The 21055-nt window shown below is 39.6% G+C and overlaps 2 protein-coding genes across 3 annotated transcripts; one reads left to right on the top strand and one right to left on the bottom strand.

Moving 5' to 3' along the window:
• Window positions 1-261: 261 nt before the first annotated feature.
• snu13a (SNU13 homolog, small nuclear ribonucleoprotein a (U4/U6.U5)) lies at window positions 262-5029 on the bottom strand. 2 transcript variants are annotated; one of them, XR_014628582.1, is made up of 4 exons: window positions 4640-5029; window positions 4131-4251; window positions 1052-1439; window positions 262-999 (listed from the first exon to the last, which is right to left on the bottom strand). XR_014628582.1 is itself a non-coding variant. In XM_084418150.1 (3 exons), exons 1-3 carry the CDS (start codon window positions 4640-4642, stop codon window positions 1177-1179), a joined length of 387 nt encoding a protein of 128 aa, XP_084274276.1. In that variant the 5' UTR covers window positions 4643-5029; the 3' UTR covers window positions 262-1176. The 2 variants fall into 2 exon arrangements, 1 of the variants encoding a protein (XP_084274276.1); XM_084418150.1 differs by having other exon boundaries at window positions 262-1439.
• A 3418-nt stretch (window positions 5030-8447) lies between these two features.
• Window positions 8448-20851, top strand: uqcrc2a (ubiquinol-cytochrome c reductase core protein 2a). The gene is made up of 14 exons (XM_084417246.1): window positions 8448-8583; window positions 10739-10840; window positions 10915-11064; window positions 12420-12484; window positions 12574-12630; window positions 13676-13800; window positions 13880-13977; window positions 14062-14119; window positions 15413-15505; window positions 15583-15782; window positions 17311-17391; window positions 19265-19341; window positions 19556-19709; window positions 20554-20851. Exons 1-14 carry the CDS (start codon window positions 8551-8553, stop codon window positions 20635-20637), a joined length of 1377 nt encoding a protein of 458 aa, XP_084273372.1. The 5' UTR covers window positions 8448-8550; the 3' UTR covers window positions 20638-20851.
• The last annotated feature ends 204 nt before the right edge of the window (window positions 20852-21055 follow it).

Below are 21055 nucleotides of genomic sequence, written 5' to 3'. Positions count from 1 at the left end.
CAAGAGACTTCTTACAAAAACATTTTAATAAATCTTACTGATCTCAAACTTTTAAACCACAGAGTACAACATAATCCAGCATGTTTTCCTGTATTCACACACACACTTCAGTCTATCAGTGAACAAGTCTGTACTTATTACAAGTCTGTAAAATGATTGACATTATATATATATATATATATATATATATATATATATAATGTTATGAGGTAAAGCTATATATATATATATATATATATATATTTTATATATATATATATATATAGCTTTACCTCATAACTGTTACTTTAAATGTTCCATAATGTCAAACAATCTGTTCTCAGAAGTGGTTAAAAAAATATTGTACAAATGGCAAAATGAGCAGAATTAAAGGTGCATTGTGTAATATTTAGGGGGATCTGTTGACAGAAATGCAATATTATTATCCACACACACACACACACACACACACACGGGTTCCCTTACAGCGACATGTTTCTACAGGAGCCCTAAATGGACAGACGCGTTTCGTCACGATGTTGTTCTTCGTGCAAAGATGCTAGCTAAAGTCAGCGAATAAAACACTGACACAATGATGAACAAGTCACAATAATATTCGCAATAACACATCGTTTTACTGAATAATTAAGTAAACCTAATTTCTTAATGTATCTTTATAAAGAAACCTCATTGCTGAACTGGCTACTCTGCTGTCTCAGACAACGACATCACTTCCTGTCGGCCACCGTAACTTCTGTCGGGTGCAATACACAACCTCACCACTAGATGCCGCTAATAATTACACACTGCACCTTTAAAGGTGTGGTATGTAACTTTTTCACTCTACCAAAGCATAAAAATACCATAATATGTTTGCATATATTGAGGAAACATGCCGAGTTCACGTACTCGTTTCTCTGAAAAACACTTATACAGCCAGTTATTTTACTTTGAAATGTGTGTTTCCAGGCTGGAATGTTTGTTATTGTTTTGGTCTGTGATACACGTTGCCAATTTTCACTGTCCACTGCGCTCGTTCCTGTTGCACATCTCAAACTGGCGACCCGTGTGAGCGCCGTCGAGTCTGAGGAGCAGGAGGCGGGAGATATTTTGAATTGGACTGCAGTACCACATTTGACCACTAGCTGTCATTCTTATGAAAAGCGGACCCTAAAGCGGGTGAGATGAGCTCATGTCTCAGACGAGGAGCCTCTCGATGGCCGTCTGCAGGGACTGGATCTGAGGCCAGAGCTGAGAGCCCTCTTTAACGGTGACGGAGGAGGCGATGACGGACCGGGACACGCCACACGCGCGCCCCAGGGCCTGCTTGGAGCGCACGAACACGTACGGGACGTTCTTGTCCTCGCACAGCAGAGGCAGGTGGAGGATGATCTCCAGCGGCTCCGCGTCCGCCGCCATCACGATGAACTCCGCGATCCCACGGTTCAGGGTTTTGGTGGCTGGAAACAGTCGAGGACAAGAGGAAGTTAGGGACGTCCCGTGCAGAATCATCATTATAGCATCAGGGCGTCTCAACAAGATGAATTTAAAGACCAATCAAAGAAAATTCATGGAATTAATTGAAGGGAAAATATGATCTCTAAATGTAAATGTCAAAAGAGAAACATTTGTATTAGCCAATACAGTATTTATAAGTTGTTTTTCACTGCAAATGTCTAAAGATTATTCTTAAATCAAGAAGCATTTACTGGAGACGCAAAATGACAAAATATTTGTTTTCTGTGAAGTTGATCAAAATGAATTGAGTTTATGCCAATAGCCAATGAAAGGGACGTTTTCATATCTCATCGACAGATATTTGCTCTTGTTTGAAGCATAAACTCACTTAATTGTTAAGATTTTTAAAAACTTCCAATTTGCATTTGTTTCTCAAGTAAATATCTTTGATTTAAAAAAAATATTATTTTTTTTTTTTGCCATGCCATGCCTTTTAACTGTAGTCAATAACTGTATCCCTTTAAACTCATCTTTGATCACCAAAATGACATATTTAAGCATTTTTCCCTTGATAAAAATGTGTTCATGTCTTAAAATAGCTTGAAAGTAACTCGACACCCTTGCCTCATTTAGTATGCGTGGTTCTATGAATATGCAAATGAGCCCCGCCTCCACTCACTCACTCAGCTCAGAGATCCACTGGTTGAAATGGGATAAAACTATTGACTACAGTGGGACTTTAACGAAACGATATGTTGCAGGGAGGTTTGAGTGATAAACCTACACAGAACACGCTCTATATTTTAATAAGTGATGACTAACATTCATTTATCGGTCTCTTTATTGAATAGTAGCTTATCATGAACACAGATATGAGAATAAATACTGTGATTTCAGAGCGATTTGGCACGTCTAACTGAAGGGAACATGATGTGAACCGAGATGTTCTCATTTACTGACCAAAATAGAGAAGAAGCACGTCACGCTAAACTGCTCAACTCATAATGTGTGCGTCCTGAAGTCAAAGAGCTGTTTATTCATCTAAAAATAAAATAAACCCTGACGTCAATGTTATTTGGTGCTGAATCAATTCAAATCTGGGTTATTGTGGTACACGACATCTTCCATATTACTGGACAATCTCATTTAAAGCTCCATGTGATGGTTGATGTGCTCAGATTATGTGTATTAATTAAACAAAGGATCAAAATATGAAGAGAACTGGTTATTGACATTTGCATCCGAAATCACATTCTCTCTTACGTACTTATTTTTAATCATAAGCTGCACTTTGCAAGCTCTAAAAAGTATGTTGTATAGTATGAGTCATCGAGCGTCAGTTTGTGTGTTAGCTTTATGTAGCGCGCTAAATCCACAGTAGATACACACAGCTTCACAGAGAGACACAGTTATTGTATAGTAATTGAATTGTATACAATATTCTATAGCTAATATTTCATTTGACATGTCAAGGCTTTTTTTTTTTTATGGCTGTAATTAAATTATTATATCACAGAACAATATTCACTGGTGATTGTCCTTTTCTTTTATCCATATATCCATGTAAATCAGTTCTCTCTCAGTTAGCACTCTCTCTCTCTCTCTCTCTCACACTCTTTCTCTCAATCTATCTATCTATGTCACACACACAAACACACATTCTCTCTCTCACACACACTATCTCTATCCCTCTCTCTCTCACACAAACACACACATTCTCTCTCTCACACACACATTCTCTCTCTCTCTCTCACACACACACACACACACACACACACACTCTCCCTCTCTCACACACACACACTTTCTCTCTATCTATCTATCTATCTATCTCTCTCTCTCTCTCTCACACACACATTCTCTCTCTCACACACACACACACACACACTCTCTCTATCTCTCTCTCTCACACAAACACACATTCTCTCTTTCTCTCTCTCACACACACACTCACATTCTCTCTATCTCTCTCACACAAACACACACACTCTCCCTCTCTCTCACACTCTCTCTCTCTCTCTCTCTCTCTCTCTCTCTCTCTCTCTCTCTCTCTCTCACACACACACACACACACTCCCTCTCTCTCACACACACTCACATTCTCTCTTTCTCTCTCTCTCACATTCACTTTCTCTCTATCTCTCTCTCTCTCTCACACACACTCCCACATTCTCTCTCTCTCTCACACACACATTCTCTCTCTCTCTCTCTCTCACACACACACACACATTCTCTCTCTCTCTCTCTCTCTCAGACTGGTTTAGTAAGGGTCTTGTGAAATATGATTAAGGAATTACTGTATGTCCTTTAAAAAAGGAATTTCATGTCAGCCAACTAAAAAAAACCCCACTAAGACCAAGAAATGTTTAATTTCACAATCTATAGCTTCGGTCATATACTAGGCTAGTACATGAAACATAAGTTAAAAGACATTAATGGTCGTTATACCGTAGTTCAAACGACTTGTATAATAAAGTGATTTTGTCTGATTTGTAACCACTAACCAGGCACTAAAGCGATTACCCATAACACGTGCTTTCAACCAATCGGATTGCTTGGGAGTGATGACATCAGAGTAAAGGAAAAACCTTCCTGACAAACCAAAAGCAAACCGAAAAAAAAAGCTAATTTTGAGAAGATTCTGTCCGAGAATGTGTTGAGAAAGGGAAGAGTTCTCTGGGTAACTCCTGTACCTTCATTGGCCCCTTTCCTCAGCTGTTTGTAATTGGCGGCTTGTTGCACCAGGTCCAGGATAGTCTTGGAGAGAGTGGCGTCGGCCAGGGGATAAGCTTTGGGATTGACCTCTGACTCGGCCTGGAGGAGAACAGCAGCAACAGCTGTGTGAGTTACACCGAGTCATTCACATGTACAGGGGAGATCTCTAACTGCCCCAGAGAAGCTCCTGCATCAACATCTGAACACGTGACAGAGCGCGGGCTGTTGTTGTTACACGTGTGTGTGTGTGTGTGTGTGTGTGTGTGTGTGTGTGTGTGTGTCATGGATGGTAAATAGCCATTAACACACCACGACTTTTCATTAGAAACAAACCAACAGCGTAACATTGATGATACCGAAGCAAAGAACAGCAGGTGTTGCTGGACAGTCAGAGATACACTCTAGAGTGACTCTACACACACATTATGATGGAGATTATCTAAACCACAAGTTAAAGCCTATGACTACAAGAACAGCACATAGTTACCATGTCTCAGGTGTGTGTGTGTATGTGTAAACGCGGTCAGTCCTCTCGGCGTGCGATGCTTCACGGAGGACCGACAGATTCAACCATAGACAGTAAAAGAATGGATTCAACGCGTGATTCGCACGGCGAGCGTTCAGTGTGTGTCGCTCAGTGTTGCGTCATCAAAACGAGACGAAGAAGAGGGAAATAACTACATAATAAAGGTGCAAGTTTTTTTTTTTTTTTTTTTTTAAGACCAAGCAAAATCAGGGTACAATATTTATACTCTATAAAAAAATTGTTATACCGCTTGACTAATGAAATGAACAGAAACTTGCACAAATAAAAAACATTGTAAATAAACAGTCATTAAAGAGTCATTAATTAAAGTAATTAATTGTAATGTCTTCATAAACATACAATATTTTCTACTGTGTGTGTGTGTATATGGGTGGTTGACGTGACGCTACATTTTTGTGTTCATGGTGACAAATATAAATAAAAATATATAATATTTAATTAAAATATCTGTTGTTATATACAGTTTAATCTTCCAGAACTAATACATCTGTAATTAATGAGTATTATAATTCAAATATGTAAATATTTAGTTTTAAACATGACATTTGTCCACTGGCGTGACTGTCCGGGGTAGTGTTGCTTATCTTAAAACTACCGTAATTAAATTAAAAATAAGTCCAAATACATTAAAATACTTGAATAGATGTTATAGCGGTGTTAACTTAATGAAACTAAAGGTTATAAATCATAAGGTCCCCATTTAAAATAATTGTGACGCATTACATTTTGTCCGCAAAACTGGTGTCCACCTGGTGTGACGCCATTCTGTAGATATAAAACAGGCATTAATTTGGGCACCCTATTACTGAGAGGGGCCCTTCTTCATCCAGGAAGTACAGTAGACCTCACTGGAGTACATGGACTGCCCACAAGGTGAGTCCTGTTTCAAATATTTTCATAATATTGCTATTTCCTTGCACTGTTGGAAATGGGATCCATTATGCAGTCCTTTGGTGTGACATAATCTAAGTATTGATCTGAAAATTTTCATCAATTTATATTGATTGACTATTGAAAATAATGTAAACCTTAACACTGTTAGTCAGGATTGAAGACTGTCTCTCATATAACTAGGCTGCAAACTGGCCTTGATCTTGAAAATGTCCACTGGTGTGACAGCACTGTCCTATAGTGTGACATGAAATCAGCGTCACACTGGTGGAAATGGCTGTCACACCAGTGGACGTAAACATTCTTTGTTCCTATAAAATAACCAAAATCGGACAGAAATCACACACACAAAACAGATATATTTGAATCCTGCATTTATTAGCTTCTTGAATCAGATGAAAAGATGTGTTTAGTTGTGTTTGTAGCTCAGAATAAGGAACTATACACAGACAGCGTCATTGCTTTAGAACAGCCTTATGGTCTGGTTGGTTCACGTGAGATGATTGACAGCTTTAGAAACTAATCATATCATGCTGATTTCATAGCTGATGCGAATCAGGAAGAGGAGAGTCACCGCTAGCTCAGTTAGTTGTTTTAAGCAGGAGGGCAGGGTTTCATAAAATATTGAAGCTTCTCCCGGGCGCCGCCATTGGTTAGCAGACCATCACCTGCTGTTAGCATTCCATTGACTCCCATTCATTTTGGTGTCACTTTGACAGCGAATAACTTTACATCTGAGGCGTTTAAAGACTCCATTTGTCCATTATTTATTACTAAAGAAACACGAAAATGTATAAATGGCTCCATTACCTTGTATCTTACATTATGGCCCCTTGTATCTTACGTTACGGCCCCTTGTATCTTACGTTACGGCCCCTTGTATCTTACACTATGGCCCCGTAGATGCAGTTTTTGTAAAAATAGGCTAACGATTGCGTCATAACCACGCAACTCTCTGTCGCACAGTAGAGAATTACCGTATGGACAGGAGGAGAAGCTCGCGGGCAATCGGGGGGACGTGGAGGCAAAATGACAAAATAATTAATCAGAATACTTAGCAAAAGTTTCTCCTGCTCCTAGCTCATGGACAGCTCCTACTTACACTCTTCGTCTCTGCAAGTTTCGGAAGGGAATGATTCAGATTTCTCTTGGCACAGCTACTAGAAGACAGACGGGTTGCTCACGTCACATCTACGTCGTCAAGCTCAGTTTGAGTCTGCGCAGTACACTCGACCACCAGGAAGTGAGAGCTTCTAATTGACTTCACTTGTCTCCGTTGAATCCAATAGGGTCGCTGTGTCCAGTTTATATACTGTCTATGGTTTTAAGCTCTTGAGATCGCACATTTCAATGGGATATGAATATAAATGTTATGGGGACAGATTAGGCGATACCGCCCATAATTGCATACTTTTACATATGTGTAATTATCTTAAAAACTGTTAATGATAGAGAGGTGCGGTCTTGTTTGCCGCATTTCTCAGATTCCGCTGAAAACAGTGGTATCCAGTTTGTATACACTTCCTTGTTGCGTAATACCACTGCATAAAAAGGCCAATGAAATCGATGTTTGTTAGGCAGATTCCACGCGCATCGTTTATTCTTCTTTCTTCTGACTTTATTGTACAAAACACATTTGAACTTGAAGTTGTAACTTTATTTTAATGATTTTTTTAAATTATTTGAACAAGAAATAATAAATGTGACTTTGTACAAAACAGGGGCATACCGGTACTTTTTGTTGTCCAATGGTGTGACGAAATGTCCTGTGGTGTGACAAACTGAATTATAAGTGGAAAAGGCCTTTAAATGCACAAATTTATGTAAAAGGTGTTGAATAGTATAATAATGATATCATCACTATGCACATATAAGGATGGATTGAAGCTTCATTTGGTTTTATACTAATTATATTGAATATAATCCAGGCGTTTGGGTAAAGACCCTATGTGTACATCTTATAGTGGGATAATAACATGATTGTGAATTTTTATTGGTTACTTTTGATGTGGGAATGTAATAAGGACAAATTGATAAGGATTGTGCATATTTGTCTTATCTGTCACACAATCTCTGAATTAAATATTAACATAAAAAATGTTGTCACACCGGTGGACAATATTTGGGACTACCACACAAAAAAGTTAATAAAATGCTAAATAAATAAGGAATTAGAAAGGGACACATTTAGTTTTGAGTTATTCACATATTAAGCAATATAATTATAAGACATTTGACATTTGAAATATTTTTTTTTCCACTTTGGATTTGAGTTCACGTCAACCACCCATATATATATATATATATATGAATATTCTGGGTGTTTGAGACGTTCTGGCATTTATAAAATCTGAATAAAACGAATTTGAAAATAAATTTGTTAAATTACATACTAATGTTATAAAATATTTAGCCATAAGCAAACCAAGATTGAGCTGATTTAAAAAAAAAAAAGGGAATATTTTGAAGAACAAAAGCTGCTCACATATTTTTTTCTTTTATTTTACATACATGATTTATTATACATAATAATTCGTTATGTATGTAAAAAAAAAAAAAAATCTTTAAAATGTATACTAATGTTATAATATATATATATATATATATATATATATATATTTTTTTTTTACATACATGATTTATTATACATAATAATTCATTATGTTTGTAAAATAAATAAAAACCGTTTAGTGCCTTTTTTTTTTTTAACGAGTTCCCATAAAAAATAAAAAAATGCTGCTGGACTCAGTTTGAGAAACTCGTTTTATTCAGATTTTATAAATGTCAGAACCATAGACTGTAAAAAAATAGGTCAGAACGTCCCGTTAGTATGAAACAGCTCTTGGTTCCGGTGTGTCCATACATGGCGTGTGGCTGCGGCGCAGTGGATTGTGGGTAGGTCTCCGGGTCGGCCATAGCATTAGCAGTGTTTCCCCGCGGCTCAAGGAGAGGACAGAGTCATGACGGGATTCAGAGGCTTCGCTCATCTCTCCGTGAGTCCTCCTTCTCTCACACTGCACGGCTTTCTCCTCGCCGTTTACAGGTCGTGTTTTAAACACAAACGCGCTCTTTAGGGTCCCGTGGCAGGCTAATGCTGCTAGTGTCATTGAGCCGGTGTCCGGCGAGCAAGCAGCCGTTAGAAACTGTCCTCTCTTTATTAAACACCCGAACACACTGATCGTGGACCCGGCAGGTCCTGCTGTCCTCATAGTGCTGCTTTATGGTGAATCTGCTGCTGTTTCTGAGATGAAGGTCACCGTGACACACACACTGATACTGTACTTTCAGTCACATGTGACCTTTGACCCGGTCTGATCTGTCATCATCATCATCATCATCATCCAGGATCACGATGAGACCTTTAGATCAAAAACACTATGATGATGGACTCTGGGTTCATAGGGAAACAGGGTTATCAGGGATGAAATCTAAAAATGATGATTTCTAGGTTTGAAAAATATAAAAAAATATAAAAATAAACGTTTGGTTAAATGTTCTACACTGATAAAAGCAAGGCCTTTTGATTTTACTCATTTTATTAAGGCAAGTGGTTTGCGCAACATTTCTTAAAGGGACAGTTCACCTATAAATGTAGACGTTCATTTACTCAAACTTATAGAGTTTCTTCTGTCGAACACAAACTTTTATATACTTTTATGACTTTTTATATACTATTGAATCGTCAACTGTTTGGTTTCCGACATTCTTCAAAATATCTTCTTTTGTGTTCGACAGCAGAAAGAAACTCATACAGGTTTGAAACAACATGATGACATTTGTTTTATTATGTTTGGGTGAACTATCCCTTTGAGTTTAAATATGCATTTTAGGTTGAAGTCAGTCAATGTTTTAAGTTATGTCGACTCATTTTGATCAGATTCCAGTGTGTTATTGAGTAAATGGAAACGAGCTGTTTGCGTTTGACGCTCATTTATCTTAAAGTCGCCATGAAATCAAAATGGACTTTTAATTTTTTATGGAATATTGCCGTATTTATTATAAACGATCTGTCCTAATCACTCCCTCTTGCAGCGACATCTCTGCGCTGAACGATATAATGTATTACAATAGAAAACAATTATTATTTTTAGTAAAGTCTACTGTTGTACAGTTTAATTAAGATGCCTTTCAGTGTTATAACACTAATAATAATACATTATCAAAACTTTATTTTTTAAGGAATAATAAAAAAAAATTCTTCCATGTTTTATTTTACCAGAATAAAGCTCAGTTGTTTGACAAAGTTTTTAATTTCATATGATTAAAAGATTAATTAAATGAATGTTTTATGTCTTCATTTGATTACGAGAAAATACACAACACAGATTTTGTGGGGGAAAACTTTTTTTCATAGAAATTATTTTTTTAATTATTAAAATTTTTGTTTTTATGAATTCAATTAATTAGACATTCTTTTTGATTATTAATCATTTTTAATTTAATTAAAACATTAAAATGAAATCCAGGAAACAGTGAATTTGGTAAAAAAAAATAAAGCTGAATTTGAGGAAGAAAACTGTAATATTTAATAGGGCCCTAAACATGTAATATGTTGTAATGTAATATGTCACTACAAATGTTAATTTAACCATTAAAATGGAGTCAAAAAAAAAAAAAAAAAGAATCCTGAAAAATTAAGTGGGGAAAAAAATAAAATGGAATTTGGAAAAATTTATAAAAAATACACAATTTTGAAAAAAATTAAACGGAATTTGGGAGATTTTTATTTATTTATGAAATAAAAAAAATGTTCCTCCTCAAATTCAGTTTTATTTTTTACGAAATGATCTGTGTCCTGGATTCCATTTTAATGGTTTAATAAATATAAAAAAATTATGTCTAATTAATTGAATTCATAAAAACAACCAATTATAATAATAATAAAATGTAATAATTTAATAATAAAAATCTATGAAATGTTTTTTTTTTTTTTCAAAAATTAAAAAAAATAAAAAATAAAAATATTTTTTTAATTCTATGAAATTTTGTTTTTAAATTTGTAATTTTTTAAAAATAAATAAAAAATTAAAATTAAAAAAGAATTATATGAAATGTTTCCCCCCCACGCACATGTTGTTGTCAGCTTCCTGAAGAGTGTTTTGAAAGCGTCCGCCTCTACTAGTGTTCTCACAGTGAGTGTTTCCCCAGAGACGCTGTTACGCCTCCGCCAGGAGGAGCGAGGCGCTGACCGAACCTCTGCTGACCCGAAAGCCTGCAGCTCCACCAGCCCTCACGCCACAGGACGTCCAGGTGTGTGTGTGTGTGTGTCATGCTCTCAGATCACATGACCCACTGCTTAATCTCTGGTACTGTGTGTGGTGTAGGTGTCCAAGCTTCCCAGCGGCCTCCTCGTGGCCTCTCTGGAGAACTACTCCCCCGTCTCTAAAGTCGGCGTGTTCGTGAAAGCCGGGAGTCGATATGAGACCGCCGAGAACCTGGGAGCCACTCACATGCTGCGGTTAGCTGCCAATCTGGTGCGTTCTCACACACACACACCAGCAATGAATATATATGGCAGTATCTGTGACCCTGGATCACGTCACCAGTCACATGTCACACGGGTATATTTGTGGCAATAGCCAACAATACATTGCATGGGTCAAAATGATAGATTTTTCTTTTATGCCAAAAATCATGAGGATATTCAGTAAAGATCATGTTCCATGAAGAAATTTTGTAAATTTCCTTCCGTAAATATATAAAACATTTAGTTGTGTGAGTGAATGCAGCACAATCGCACACATAAATGCACAACTTTAAAGGAGATTTTCTCAATGTTTTGATTTTTTTTGCATCCTCAGATTCCAGATCTTCCAATAGTCGTATCTCGGCCAAATATTGTCCTACAATTTTGGAAAAAAATGTACCCACGTGACCTGGTCCAGGGTCACATATAGCAAATATATAGCAGTGAGGTTTATTGTATTTGTTGGGTCTATAGTCTGTGGAGACTCATTCAAGCAAGTTTTTCATTGTACTTGGTAACTTGTACACATGACAATAATAAATGACTTGATGACAATGAATACGTAATGATTGAAGCGACAATGACCTTCTTGTCACAGTGGTGTTGTGGGATTATTTCTGACGCGTGAGATCCAAACAAGACGCTTCCAGTCCAGTCCTGCATTTATCGGCTTTATTCGACACAGTTCCGATGCCGAAACACATCATAATCCACAAGTTTGCAAGTCCACATACGATCCTGACACGGTCAAAAAGTGTTTGCTTCCCTCATTAGTGACACCTGACTTCCCATTTACCTATTAAACCCCACACACTCCACCCAGTGTCCAACAGTGGAACTACAACACATGTGACCCTGGACCACAACACCAGTCACATGGGTCTGTTTTCTGAGATTTATACATCATATGAAGGCTGAATACATAAGCTTTCCATTGATGTATGGTTTGTTAGGATAGGACAATATTTAGTTACAACTATTATGAAGATCTGGAATCTGAGGGAGTAAAAAAATCTAAACATTGAGAAAATCTCCTTTAAAGTTGTTCATTTATGTTGGAGATTGTGCTGCATTCACTCACAGAAATACATGTTTTATATATTTACGGCAGGAAATGTACTAAATATCTTCATGGAACATGATCTTTACTTAATATCCTCATGATTTTTGGCATAAAAGAAAAATCGATAATTTTGACCCATGCAATGTATTGTTGGCTATTGCCACAATTATACCCGTGTGACATGTGACTGATTTTGTGGTCCGGGGTCACACATTATAAATCCAGCATAATGGCTCTTAAACGTCTGTGAGCTGATCAGACATGCAGGGGATGTGGTGTAAGTGTGTTGTGTGTCTCAGACCACTAAAGGTGCGTCGGCCTTCAGGATCTGTCGGAGTCTGGAGGCGGCGGGAGCCAGTCTGAGGTCAGCTTGTCTTGTATTTACCCATGAATACTTTCTGTATCGCACGCTGTCATCTCTCTCACTGTCCGCTGTCACTCGCTGGTGTTTAGCGTGACGTCTTCGAGGGAACACATGGTGTATTCTCTGGACTGTCTGCGGGATGATTTGTGAGTATCTCGCAGTAGATGTAGGTCTAAAACCACACCAAATATTACGATAACGGCACTGAGAAACAATATCGTTGGAATCACTTTCGGCTGATAAACACTGTCAGCCAATCAGAATCCATCCTGCTTTAAACAGCTCAAGCATTTAAAGTGGCAGATGAGCACGAGCTTATAATTAACAGAACAATATCATCCGCTGGTGTGGACGCTAATATAGTTATCTTAGTATGTACATAGGGAACAGGACTGTACAATTAAGGGTAACACTTTACTTTACAGTGTCCTTGTTACATATGTTACATGTACTTAGCATAGAAATAAAAATAAAGTATGCATAATTACATGCAACTAACCCTCAACCAAATCCTACCCTAACCCTATAGTAAGTACATGCAGTTAATTAATATTACTCAGTACTTAAATTACACTGTAACGATGACACCTTAAAATAAAGTGTAACCAAATTAAGTGCTACTACGTACTTTTACTATGTGCCTTTAATAAGGGGAATTTAAGGCGTTGCGTCAGTAAAGAAAAAAAATGAGTGTGTAATAAGACTTGAATCTTTTATTATCCCTGACCCTGTTTTGATGTAAAGTCGAGGAGTCTGAGTCGACTCTGGAAAACCTTGAGTCAAACACTCCTATTGTACATGAGTCTTCTCAAGCCATACGCACTCAAAATTATAGTTTTATTCAGTTATTTATTTAATAATTTGGGTTAACTATCCTTTTAAATGTCTGTTTGTTTTAAGTCTAAATCAGCTGCGAAACTTTAATCCCTAACTAAGTAAATCAGTAGTTTTATCATTATTATTTAGTGTATTTTACTCAGATCCACTGTGTGAGATTCGCTTTATCAGAAGTCAACAACCTTAGGCACAGCTTGTGCTGTTTTATTTGTCAGTATTCAGTTTTATTATCACTTCATGTCATCAAGAAATGCTGATGTTTTATTTGTTACTGTGGCAAACAATGTGGATATAGCAGATATTACGGTCTAAAAGATTGGATTTGAAAACGTGTGTGTGTGTGTGTGTGTGCAGTGAGGGCATGATCGAGTACCTGATCAATGTGACCACAGCTCCTGACTTCAGACCCTGGGAGTTGTCTGACCTCTCGCCGAGGATCAAGATCGACAAGGCCGTTGCAGACCAGAGCCCACAGATCGGTACAGCACAACAGAAATGAGTGTGTGAAGTCACCTGATGACACGCAGAGTCTGACGCTGATGTGTTTTCCCTGCACAGGTGTTATTGAGAAGCTGCACGAGGCTGCGTACAAGAACGCGTTATCCAACTCGCTGTACTGTCCAGACCACATGGTGGGGAAGATCAGTGTTGATCTGGTGAGTGACTGACCGCAGCTCTTCATCTGTTGTTTCACCTGAGCCGTTGGCAAACTCTCTTCTGTTTCTGCTCTTCAATTCCAGCTGCAACAGTTCGTTGCGAATAATTACGCCAGTTCCAGCATGGCTCTCGTCGGATTAGGTAAGACTTTCTCATCGATGTAAGTCTACTTGCTTGGTCAAAATTGTGGTTTTGGTTGCTCTTATACATAAAGCACATTTTTATTTCAATGCTTTTTCGGATATTACCTTTCATGTGGTGTGTAATATAGCTGTTAATGTAAAAGGTCTGCAAAGTTTCAAAGATCAAAGTGCAGGATAAATTGAGTTTTTGTCTCATAAAAGACAGAACCGATTCTAAACTGCCTGAAACTAGTCAACAGTAATTCCAGTCGCTTCCTGCTGAACGTATGTAGGTTTGGTACAAATTTGCATAATGCCAGCCAATGGTCGGGGCAGAGTAGACCAATCACAACAGACTGGACCGTCTGACCAATCAGAGCAGAGTAGACCAATCACAACAGACTGGGCACTCTGACCAATCAGAGCAGAGTAGACCAATCACAAGTTCAGACTGGGCCATCTGACCAATCAGAGCAGAGTAGACCAATCACAACAGACTGGACCATCTGACCAATCAGAGCAGAGTAGACCAATCACAACAGACTGAGCCATCTGACCAATCAGAGCAGAGTAGACCAATCACAACAGACTGGACCATCTGACCAATCAGAGCAGAGTAGACCAATCACAACAGACTGGACCATCTGACCAATCAGAGCAGAGTAGACCAATCACAATAGACTGGACCATCTGACCAATCAGAGCAGAGTAGACCAATCACAACAGACTGGGCCTTCTGACCGATCAGAGCAGAGCAAACCAATTACAACAGACTGGGTCATCTGACCAATCAGAGCAGAGTAGACCAATCACAAGTTCAGACTGGGCCATCTGACCAATCAGAGCAGAGTAGACCAATCACAATAGACTGGACCATCTGACCAATCAGAGCAGAGTAGACCAATCACAACAGACTGGACCATCTGACCAATCAGAGCAGAGTAGACCAATCACAACAGACTGAGCCATCTGACCAATCAGAGCAGAGTAGACCAATCACAATAGACTGGACCATCTGACCAATCAGAGCAGAGTAGATGAAAGATCGAATCTTTTCAGACACTGAGAAAAGAGCTGATGCTGCTATTTTGAGATAAAGTTCTTTTCGATCTTTAATGAATGTAAATCTATTGTAGGAGACCTCAAAACAATATTAGTAGCCTTTAAAACGGCATAATAGGGGCACTTTTAGAGTCGAAAAGACAAAAATACTGTATTGTAGCTTCTATTAACTAGCCCAGACCGTGTGATGAGTGAATGTTGTTGTTGATGATGATTCTCTCTGTGTGTGTGCGTGTGTGTGTGTGTGAAGGAGTCAGTCACGCTGCTCTGAGGAAGGTGGGAGAGCAGTTCAGCGGACACTCAGGGGCCGGAGCACCAGCAGCCAAAGCCGCTTACCGTGGCGGTGAGTGAGAGCGTGCGTTTCACTGCAGTGATGAGTGTGTCGTGTGAGCCTGATGAGTGACGGCTGCTGTTCTGCAGGAGAGCTGCGTGTGCAGAGCGGAGGAGGGCTGGTTCACGCGCTGATGGCCTGTGAGGGGGCCGTGACGGGCTCCGCCGAGGCCAACGCCTTCAGTGTCCTGCAGAGGCTTCTGGGAGCCGGACCGCACGTCAAGAGAGGGTCCAACGTCACCAGCAGACTCAGCCAGGGCATCGCCAAGGCCACCGCTCAGCCCTTCGATGTGAGGAACGCTCCTGTGTCTTCACTGCTCTGAAGTACACATGCGTACACAAGCTCTGGCTTAGTGCTGGGCGGGATGAGAAAAATATATATATCACGATATATATCATTTTTCAAACAGATACCGTTTTTTTCAAGCATGACTGGGTGTTAACCACATTTTCTACTGAGTGAGAGAGGAAATACTGCAGTAGATTGACTCAGAATGCCCTATTTTACTACGTCAGACTTCCTACTTCCGCTAATTACATTTCGCTCCTGTAGTCAGTCTGAGATAGCAGCCTATCTTTCAGTTTTCCACCGGTTTTCAGACGGCCGGCCAATCAACGAACAGAGGGCGGGCTGAGAGCCGTGACGTAGACGCTGATTGTACCGTGGTGGATGCGTAGATTTACTTCACATAATCTGCAAAAGTCATTCACAGCCATGTTCACTCCGGTATTTCGCTCGATGGTTTTGTTTTCGCATCATACATGTGTTTACAGTGGAAGGTAGATGCGGCTGAGCATGCGCATAACACACGCCATAGCCAAACGTTATGTGATTGGCTTACGGGTAACCAATGATTTTAAACTTCAGACAAGCGCCCCCCCCCCGCGAGAAAGAAAACACTTTTCAATTATGCCCTTCCAGACTCTTTCTACGAAGCAAAGTGAAGTAGCAGAGTCTGGTATTACCACTAGGCTACTATTTTACTGTCATGAGTGAATATTGTAGAAAAATCCACACCAGTATTAATACAGGTTTGCAGTGTTTACAAAGAGGTCCAGCAGGAGGCGCTTTAGGAGCGGCAGAAACAGTGGTTTCCCCGGTAACGGCTGTACACAAAGCAGTTTCCCCGGTAACGGCTGTACACGAAGCAGTTTCCCCGTTAACGGCTATACGCAAAGCAGGTTCCCCGGTAACGACTGAACGCAAAGCAGTTTCCCCGGTAACGGCTATACGCAAAGCAGTTTCCCCGGTAACGGATGTACACAAAGCAGTTTCCCCGGTAATGGTTGTATACAACGCGGTTTCCCCGGTAACGGCTGTACACAAAGCAGCGGTGCGCTCATAAACGCTGCTTTATCGTGAAAGATAAAGAAAGATTAAATGAAAATGACATCAAAACTTTTCTAAAGACCGTCAGTTCACTTCAGATACATTCATATAAAAACACCCGCGCCGCGTTTTTACTTTGAAACGTGCAGTGCTCGTGTTTATTCAACGATATCAATGCCAACCACAAATAGATTTTCCAAAAGCAGTGTTGATATTGTGAACCAATGAATGGAAAACACTGTAATATAATTTGACAGCTATCAATTATAGTTTAACCTATCCATCTTCACCGTCACGTTTAGTAACACACACAGCTGTGCACCGCCACAAAAGCGACCCCTCTCAAACAGTGTCGTGCCGCGTTCCTAACGTTGTTAAAGTGACATACACCAGTATTGCGGTATATTAAAAATTCATATCATAACAAAAACAAACACCAGCACTACTCTTGCTACAGTTGAGATGCTTCTGGTGTGTTTTCTGCGCAGGCCACGGCTTTCAGCGCCACGTACTCGGACTCTGGGCTCTTCGGGGTGTACGTCATCTCTCAGGCAGACTCGGCCCGCGAGGTGAGTGCGCTTCAACACACCCTTCCTTGCCACACAACACTTCAAAACACTGTTTTCTGCAATTATAGTCCATAATTGATGAATTTTGCAACATTGACCCAGTTATCGAACTCAATTGAGTCAACACTGAACTGACTCATAATAACAACTCTATTGTGTAGGGCTGGTCCGAATACCATTGTTTTGAGCATAAAGTATAATGAGGTTGGGTTCTTTCAATTGTCCATCCTGTTAAAAACGGCTAGGCTGTATAAGATAATTGTAAAAAGGAGTGTTGTATTTTGCCACATTTGATAGTGTAAACATTCAAGCAAAAAAACAACAACAACTAATATTCAAATCCCAAAATTGAAAATCGAACACCAACCCACCGAACGAATATTCGGGTCCAGCCCTACTTCTGTAGAGATGCTTGAGCTGAATTTAACTCGTTTCATAACACTGACAGAGTTATTGAACTGAACTGAATCAACATTGAACTAAATTGAGCTGAATAGTTACACTTGTCTTCTGTTGAGCTGCTCGAGTTGATTCATTAACTTTTCTGTTATTGAACTGAACTGAATCAACACTGAGCTGAATAATGGAATAATTTGTCTCATATTTGATGAAGTTTGGATCATTGAATCATCATTTTCCTGTTTGTCACTGTGAAGCTGCTTTGAAACAATCTGAACTGTATAAAGCGCTATAGAAATAAAGGTGACGACTTGACTAAGGACAGTTTGATTAAGGACAGGTTCATTCATAAATTAAAATCCTGTCATTATTCACTCACTCTAATGTTGTTCCAAACACACACAAAACCCCGAAACATGTCTAGGGGAAAATCACCCCCTAAAAACGTATGGAATTCAAGTCGATTCGTCAAACCGTTCTCGAATAACGTGCAAACGAATTCGACAGAGCTAAAATGAACGTGAGGCTGTATCTCCACAACGCTTTAGCGTATTCTCACCAAACTTGATGTGTGTTATGACAACTCTGACCTGAGGCCGCCTGCACACACGCCTGCTGAGGCCGTTTCAGCGCAGCGCCACCTAGTGGTCAGGAGATAGAAAAAATTGCCATTTTTCATTATAACTTCTGAATTTTAAGGTAAAAAAAATCACAGAAGTGGTGTCGTCAGATTTGGTGTAGCATGCCGAGTCGAAGGAGACCCGATATTCCCATATCAGCCATTTTGGGCGTCGGCCATTTTATTTAATTTTTTTAATGATTTGAATTCAAATTATTTTACAAAGGCATTGCCGCATCATTACGAAACTCGGAATGTGTCTTCGACATCATGCCCTGACAGTGCTAGTACCAGTTTTGGGGGAGCGCCACCTTGTGGTTAAAAGTTATAATTAAATTTCCAAAAAGTTAAATCTTTTTTTTTTTGTTGCCATTTTCACTTTGTTTTATTAATGAGAATGGACAGGAAGCAATGTGGGACAAAGAGGGGGGGGCGGGATCGGGAAAGGTCCACTAACCGGGACTCGAACTCGGGACGCCTGAAGCGCAGCCACGCTATATGTCACCGCTGACGAGTTATTAACTTTTGATTAAATTATTTGTTTGATTAAATTAAATGATTTTCACCATATTCGATTCAGATCATCTTCAGCCTGTGCTGGCAAAAAGTTATGGATTTCATGTCAATAGACAAACCGTTTTCGTTTACCGCATCAACAAAGTTGATAACATGATACCAAAATGACTCTGAGGCTGTATCTCCGCAATGCTTTGGCATATTGACACCAAACTTGTATTATTGTCACCTCACTCTGACCACAACACATCAGTTTTAAATGAAAAAGTAAATGTCCAATGCCCTCTCTCTCTCTCTCTCTCTCTCTCTCTCTCTCTCTCTCTCTCTCTCTCTCATCAGGTGATCAATGCAGCCGTGGCACAGGTGACGGCTGTGGCTGAAGGTAAACTCACCGAAGAGGATCTCACCAGAGCAAAGTGAGTCTAACACCAGCCGGGTCAGCTGACCAAATCACCAGTCTAAGCTTTTACACCCATTATGCACTGCCAAATAATCAGTGCCTTCTGAACTAATACAAATGAAATGCTTGTAACTACAGAAAATATTTCTGTAAAAATGTAGGCTACGTTAGGCTTTCATAACTCCGCTGTGGTCGAGCTCAGAGCTGTGTGTGTGTGTGTGTGTGTGTAGGACCCAGCTGAAGGTGGATTACCTGATGTCTCTGGAGAGTTCGGAGGGTCTTCTGGAGGAGTTGGGTGTTCAGGTGATCAGCAGCGGCTCCTACAGTTCGCCCGAGTCTGTCACGCAGGCCATCGACTCCCTCACCGCCAGCGACGTGTGCAAAGTAAGACTTTTAACCAAGCGTGAATCCACATGGAAGTGACTCAAACTGCAATTCATCGACTGGCCACTAGAGACAGGCTCCAACAGAGAATCAATCCCATAGACCCCCATGATAAAATGCCCAACTTTACAGCTGAGAAATATGCGTTTTCAGCCTGGTACATAAAGTGGTTTTGTCTATATAGCTCATTTTGCCCTTCATGGAAACTGTGAGGAGGGTGAATTTTTTTTCTATAACTAATCCGTTTAAATTAAATTGAGCCTTAAAGTTCTGCATAATTAAGGGCGTGGCCACTTGAGTGACAGGTGGACTGCCAAGATGGCGACGGCCGGCTCCGCCCACTTTGGGCTTCAAAAATGCTCTCCAGAAACACTACGGGTGACGTCACGCACACTACGTCCATATCTTTTTTACAGTCTATGCTTTCAACTCATGACAAGCCAAATTCTCCTTGATCCTCTGAGTTCTTTGCACTGAGCGAAGCACCAAGCGTCGCAAGACCATTTATTGAACCGAAGTGACAGAAGGCTCAGAAAACCGAGGAAGCAGCCCGAGCGAGAATGTCACCACAGCTGTCGTGATGTTTTTGCCTTGATGAAATGTCCAAAAAAGCTTCTTTTTTTTCCAGCAAATATTTAGTCTGTAAGCCTTCTAATGTAAATCAGAGGCTCTCAACTCTGGCCCTCGAGATCCGCTCAATCTCTGATCAAACTCGCGTGCCTGTACCTTTCTAGGCTGCGTTCGAAATCACATTCAGTCTGAGAGTATGTGACAAAAGTATATCAGTGGCTCATGAAATGGTTAAAGCAGTAAAAAGACAACTTGTGTTTTGTTTTGTCTACAGGCTGCGAAGAAGTTTGTTGAAAGCAAGAAGACCATGTCAAGTTGTGGACATCTGGCCAACACACCATTTGTGGATGAATTGTGAGGGAAAGTCCTAATATAAAGTGCACACATTGTGCAGCTGCTTTATCCAAGTGTAAAAAATAATCCTGATTACTGTTGACAGTTGTATTTTTTTGGTCTGTTCATCATGAAGTCTGGTCTTTAGTAACGGTGTACTGAAAGCACAGCCATCAGTTTCTTTCCTTTTCACTGTATATGTGCTGTACATTCATTAAAGCAAGTCTGTCGGTCATGAATACTGCTCGTCTGCTTCATCATTTTGTAAATTATTTCTTTCATAAATGTCCATCTGTGTCAGTTCTTCCAGTGGCCTGCAGAGGGAGACTATGGGAAGATAAACGTGGGGAGAAATTGTTTAAGGTTTTAAAAAAGGTATGTGTGAATTATTAAAAGTGAAAGACTAAAACAAAAGATGTTTGTTTTGGCTGCATTCAAAAAAT

Source organism: Rutilus rutilus, assembly GCF_951802725.1.
Source record: "Rutilus rutilus genome assembly, chromosome: 1".
Classification (NCBI taxonomy): domain Eukaryota; kingdom Metazoa; phylum Chordata; class Actinopteri; order Cypriniformes; family Leuciscidae; genus Rutilus; species Rutilus rutilus.
Note: the sequence above shows the minus strand (reverse complement) of the source record. Positions and strands in the feature narration are given on the sequence as shown.

What these genes read in the sequence shown, in the direction of transcription:
- uqcrc2a (XM_084417246.1), top strand. Translation starts at nt 8,551, where the DNA reads ATGACGGGATTCAGAGGCTTCGCTCATCTCTCC. An exon ending in GACTGTCTGCGGGATGATTT is followed by an intron (nt 12,631 to 13,675) that starts GTGAGTATCTCG and finishes GTGTGTGTGCAG; the next exon opens with TGAGGGCATGATCGAGTACC. An exon ending in AGGCAGACTCGGCCCGCGAG is followed by an intron (nt 17,392 to 19,264) that starts GTGAGTGCGCTT and finishes CTCTCTCATCAG; the next exon opens with GTGATCAATGCAGCCGTGGC.
- snu13a (XM_084418150.1), bottom strand. An exon ending in GAGGAAAGGGGCCAATGAAG is followed by an intron (nt 1,440 to 4,130) that starts GTACAGGAGTTA and finishes GACTGTTTCCAG; the next exon opens with CCACCAAAACCCTGAACCGT.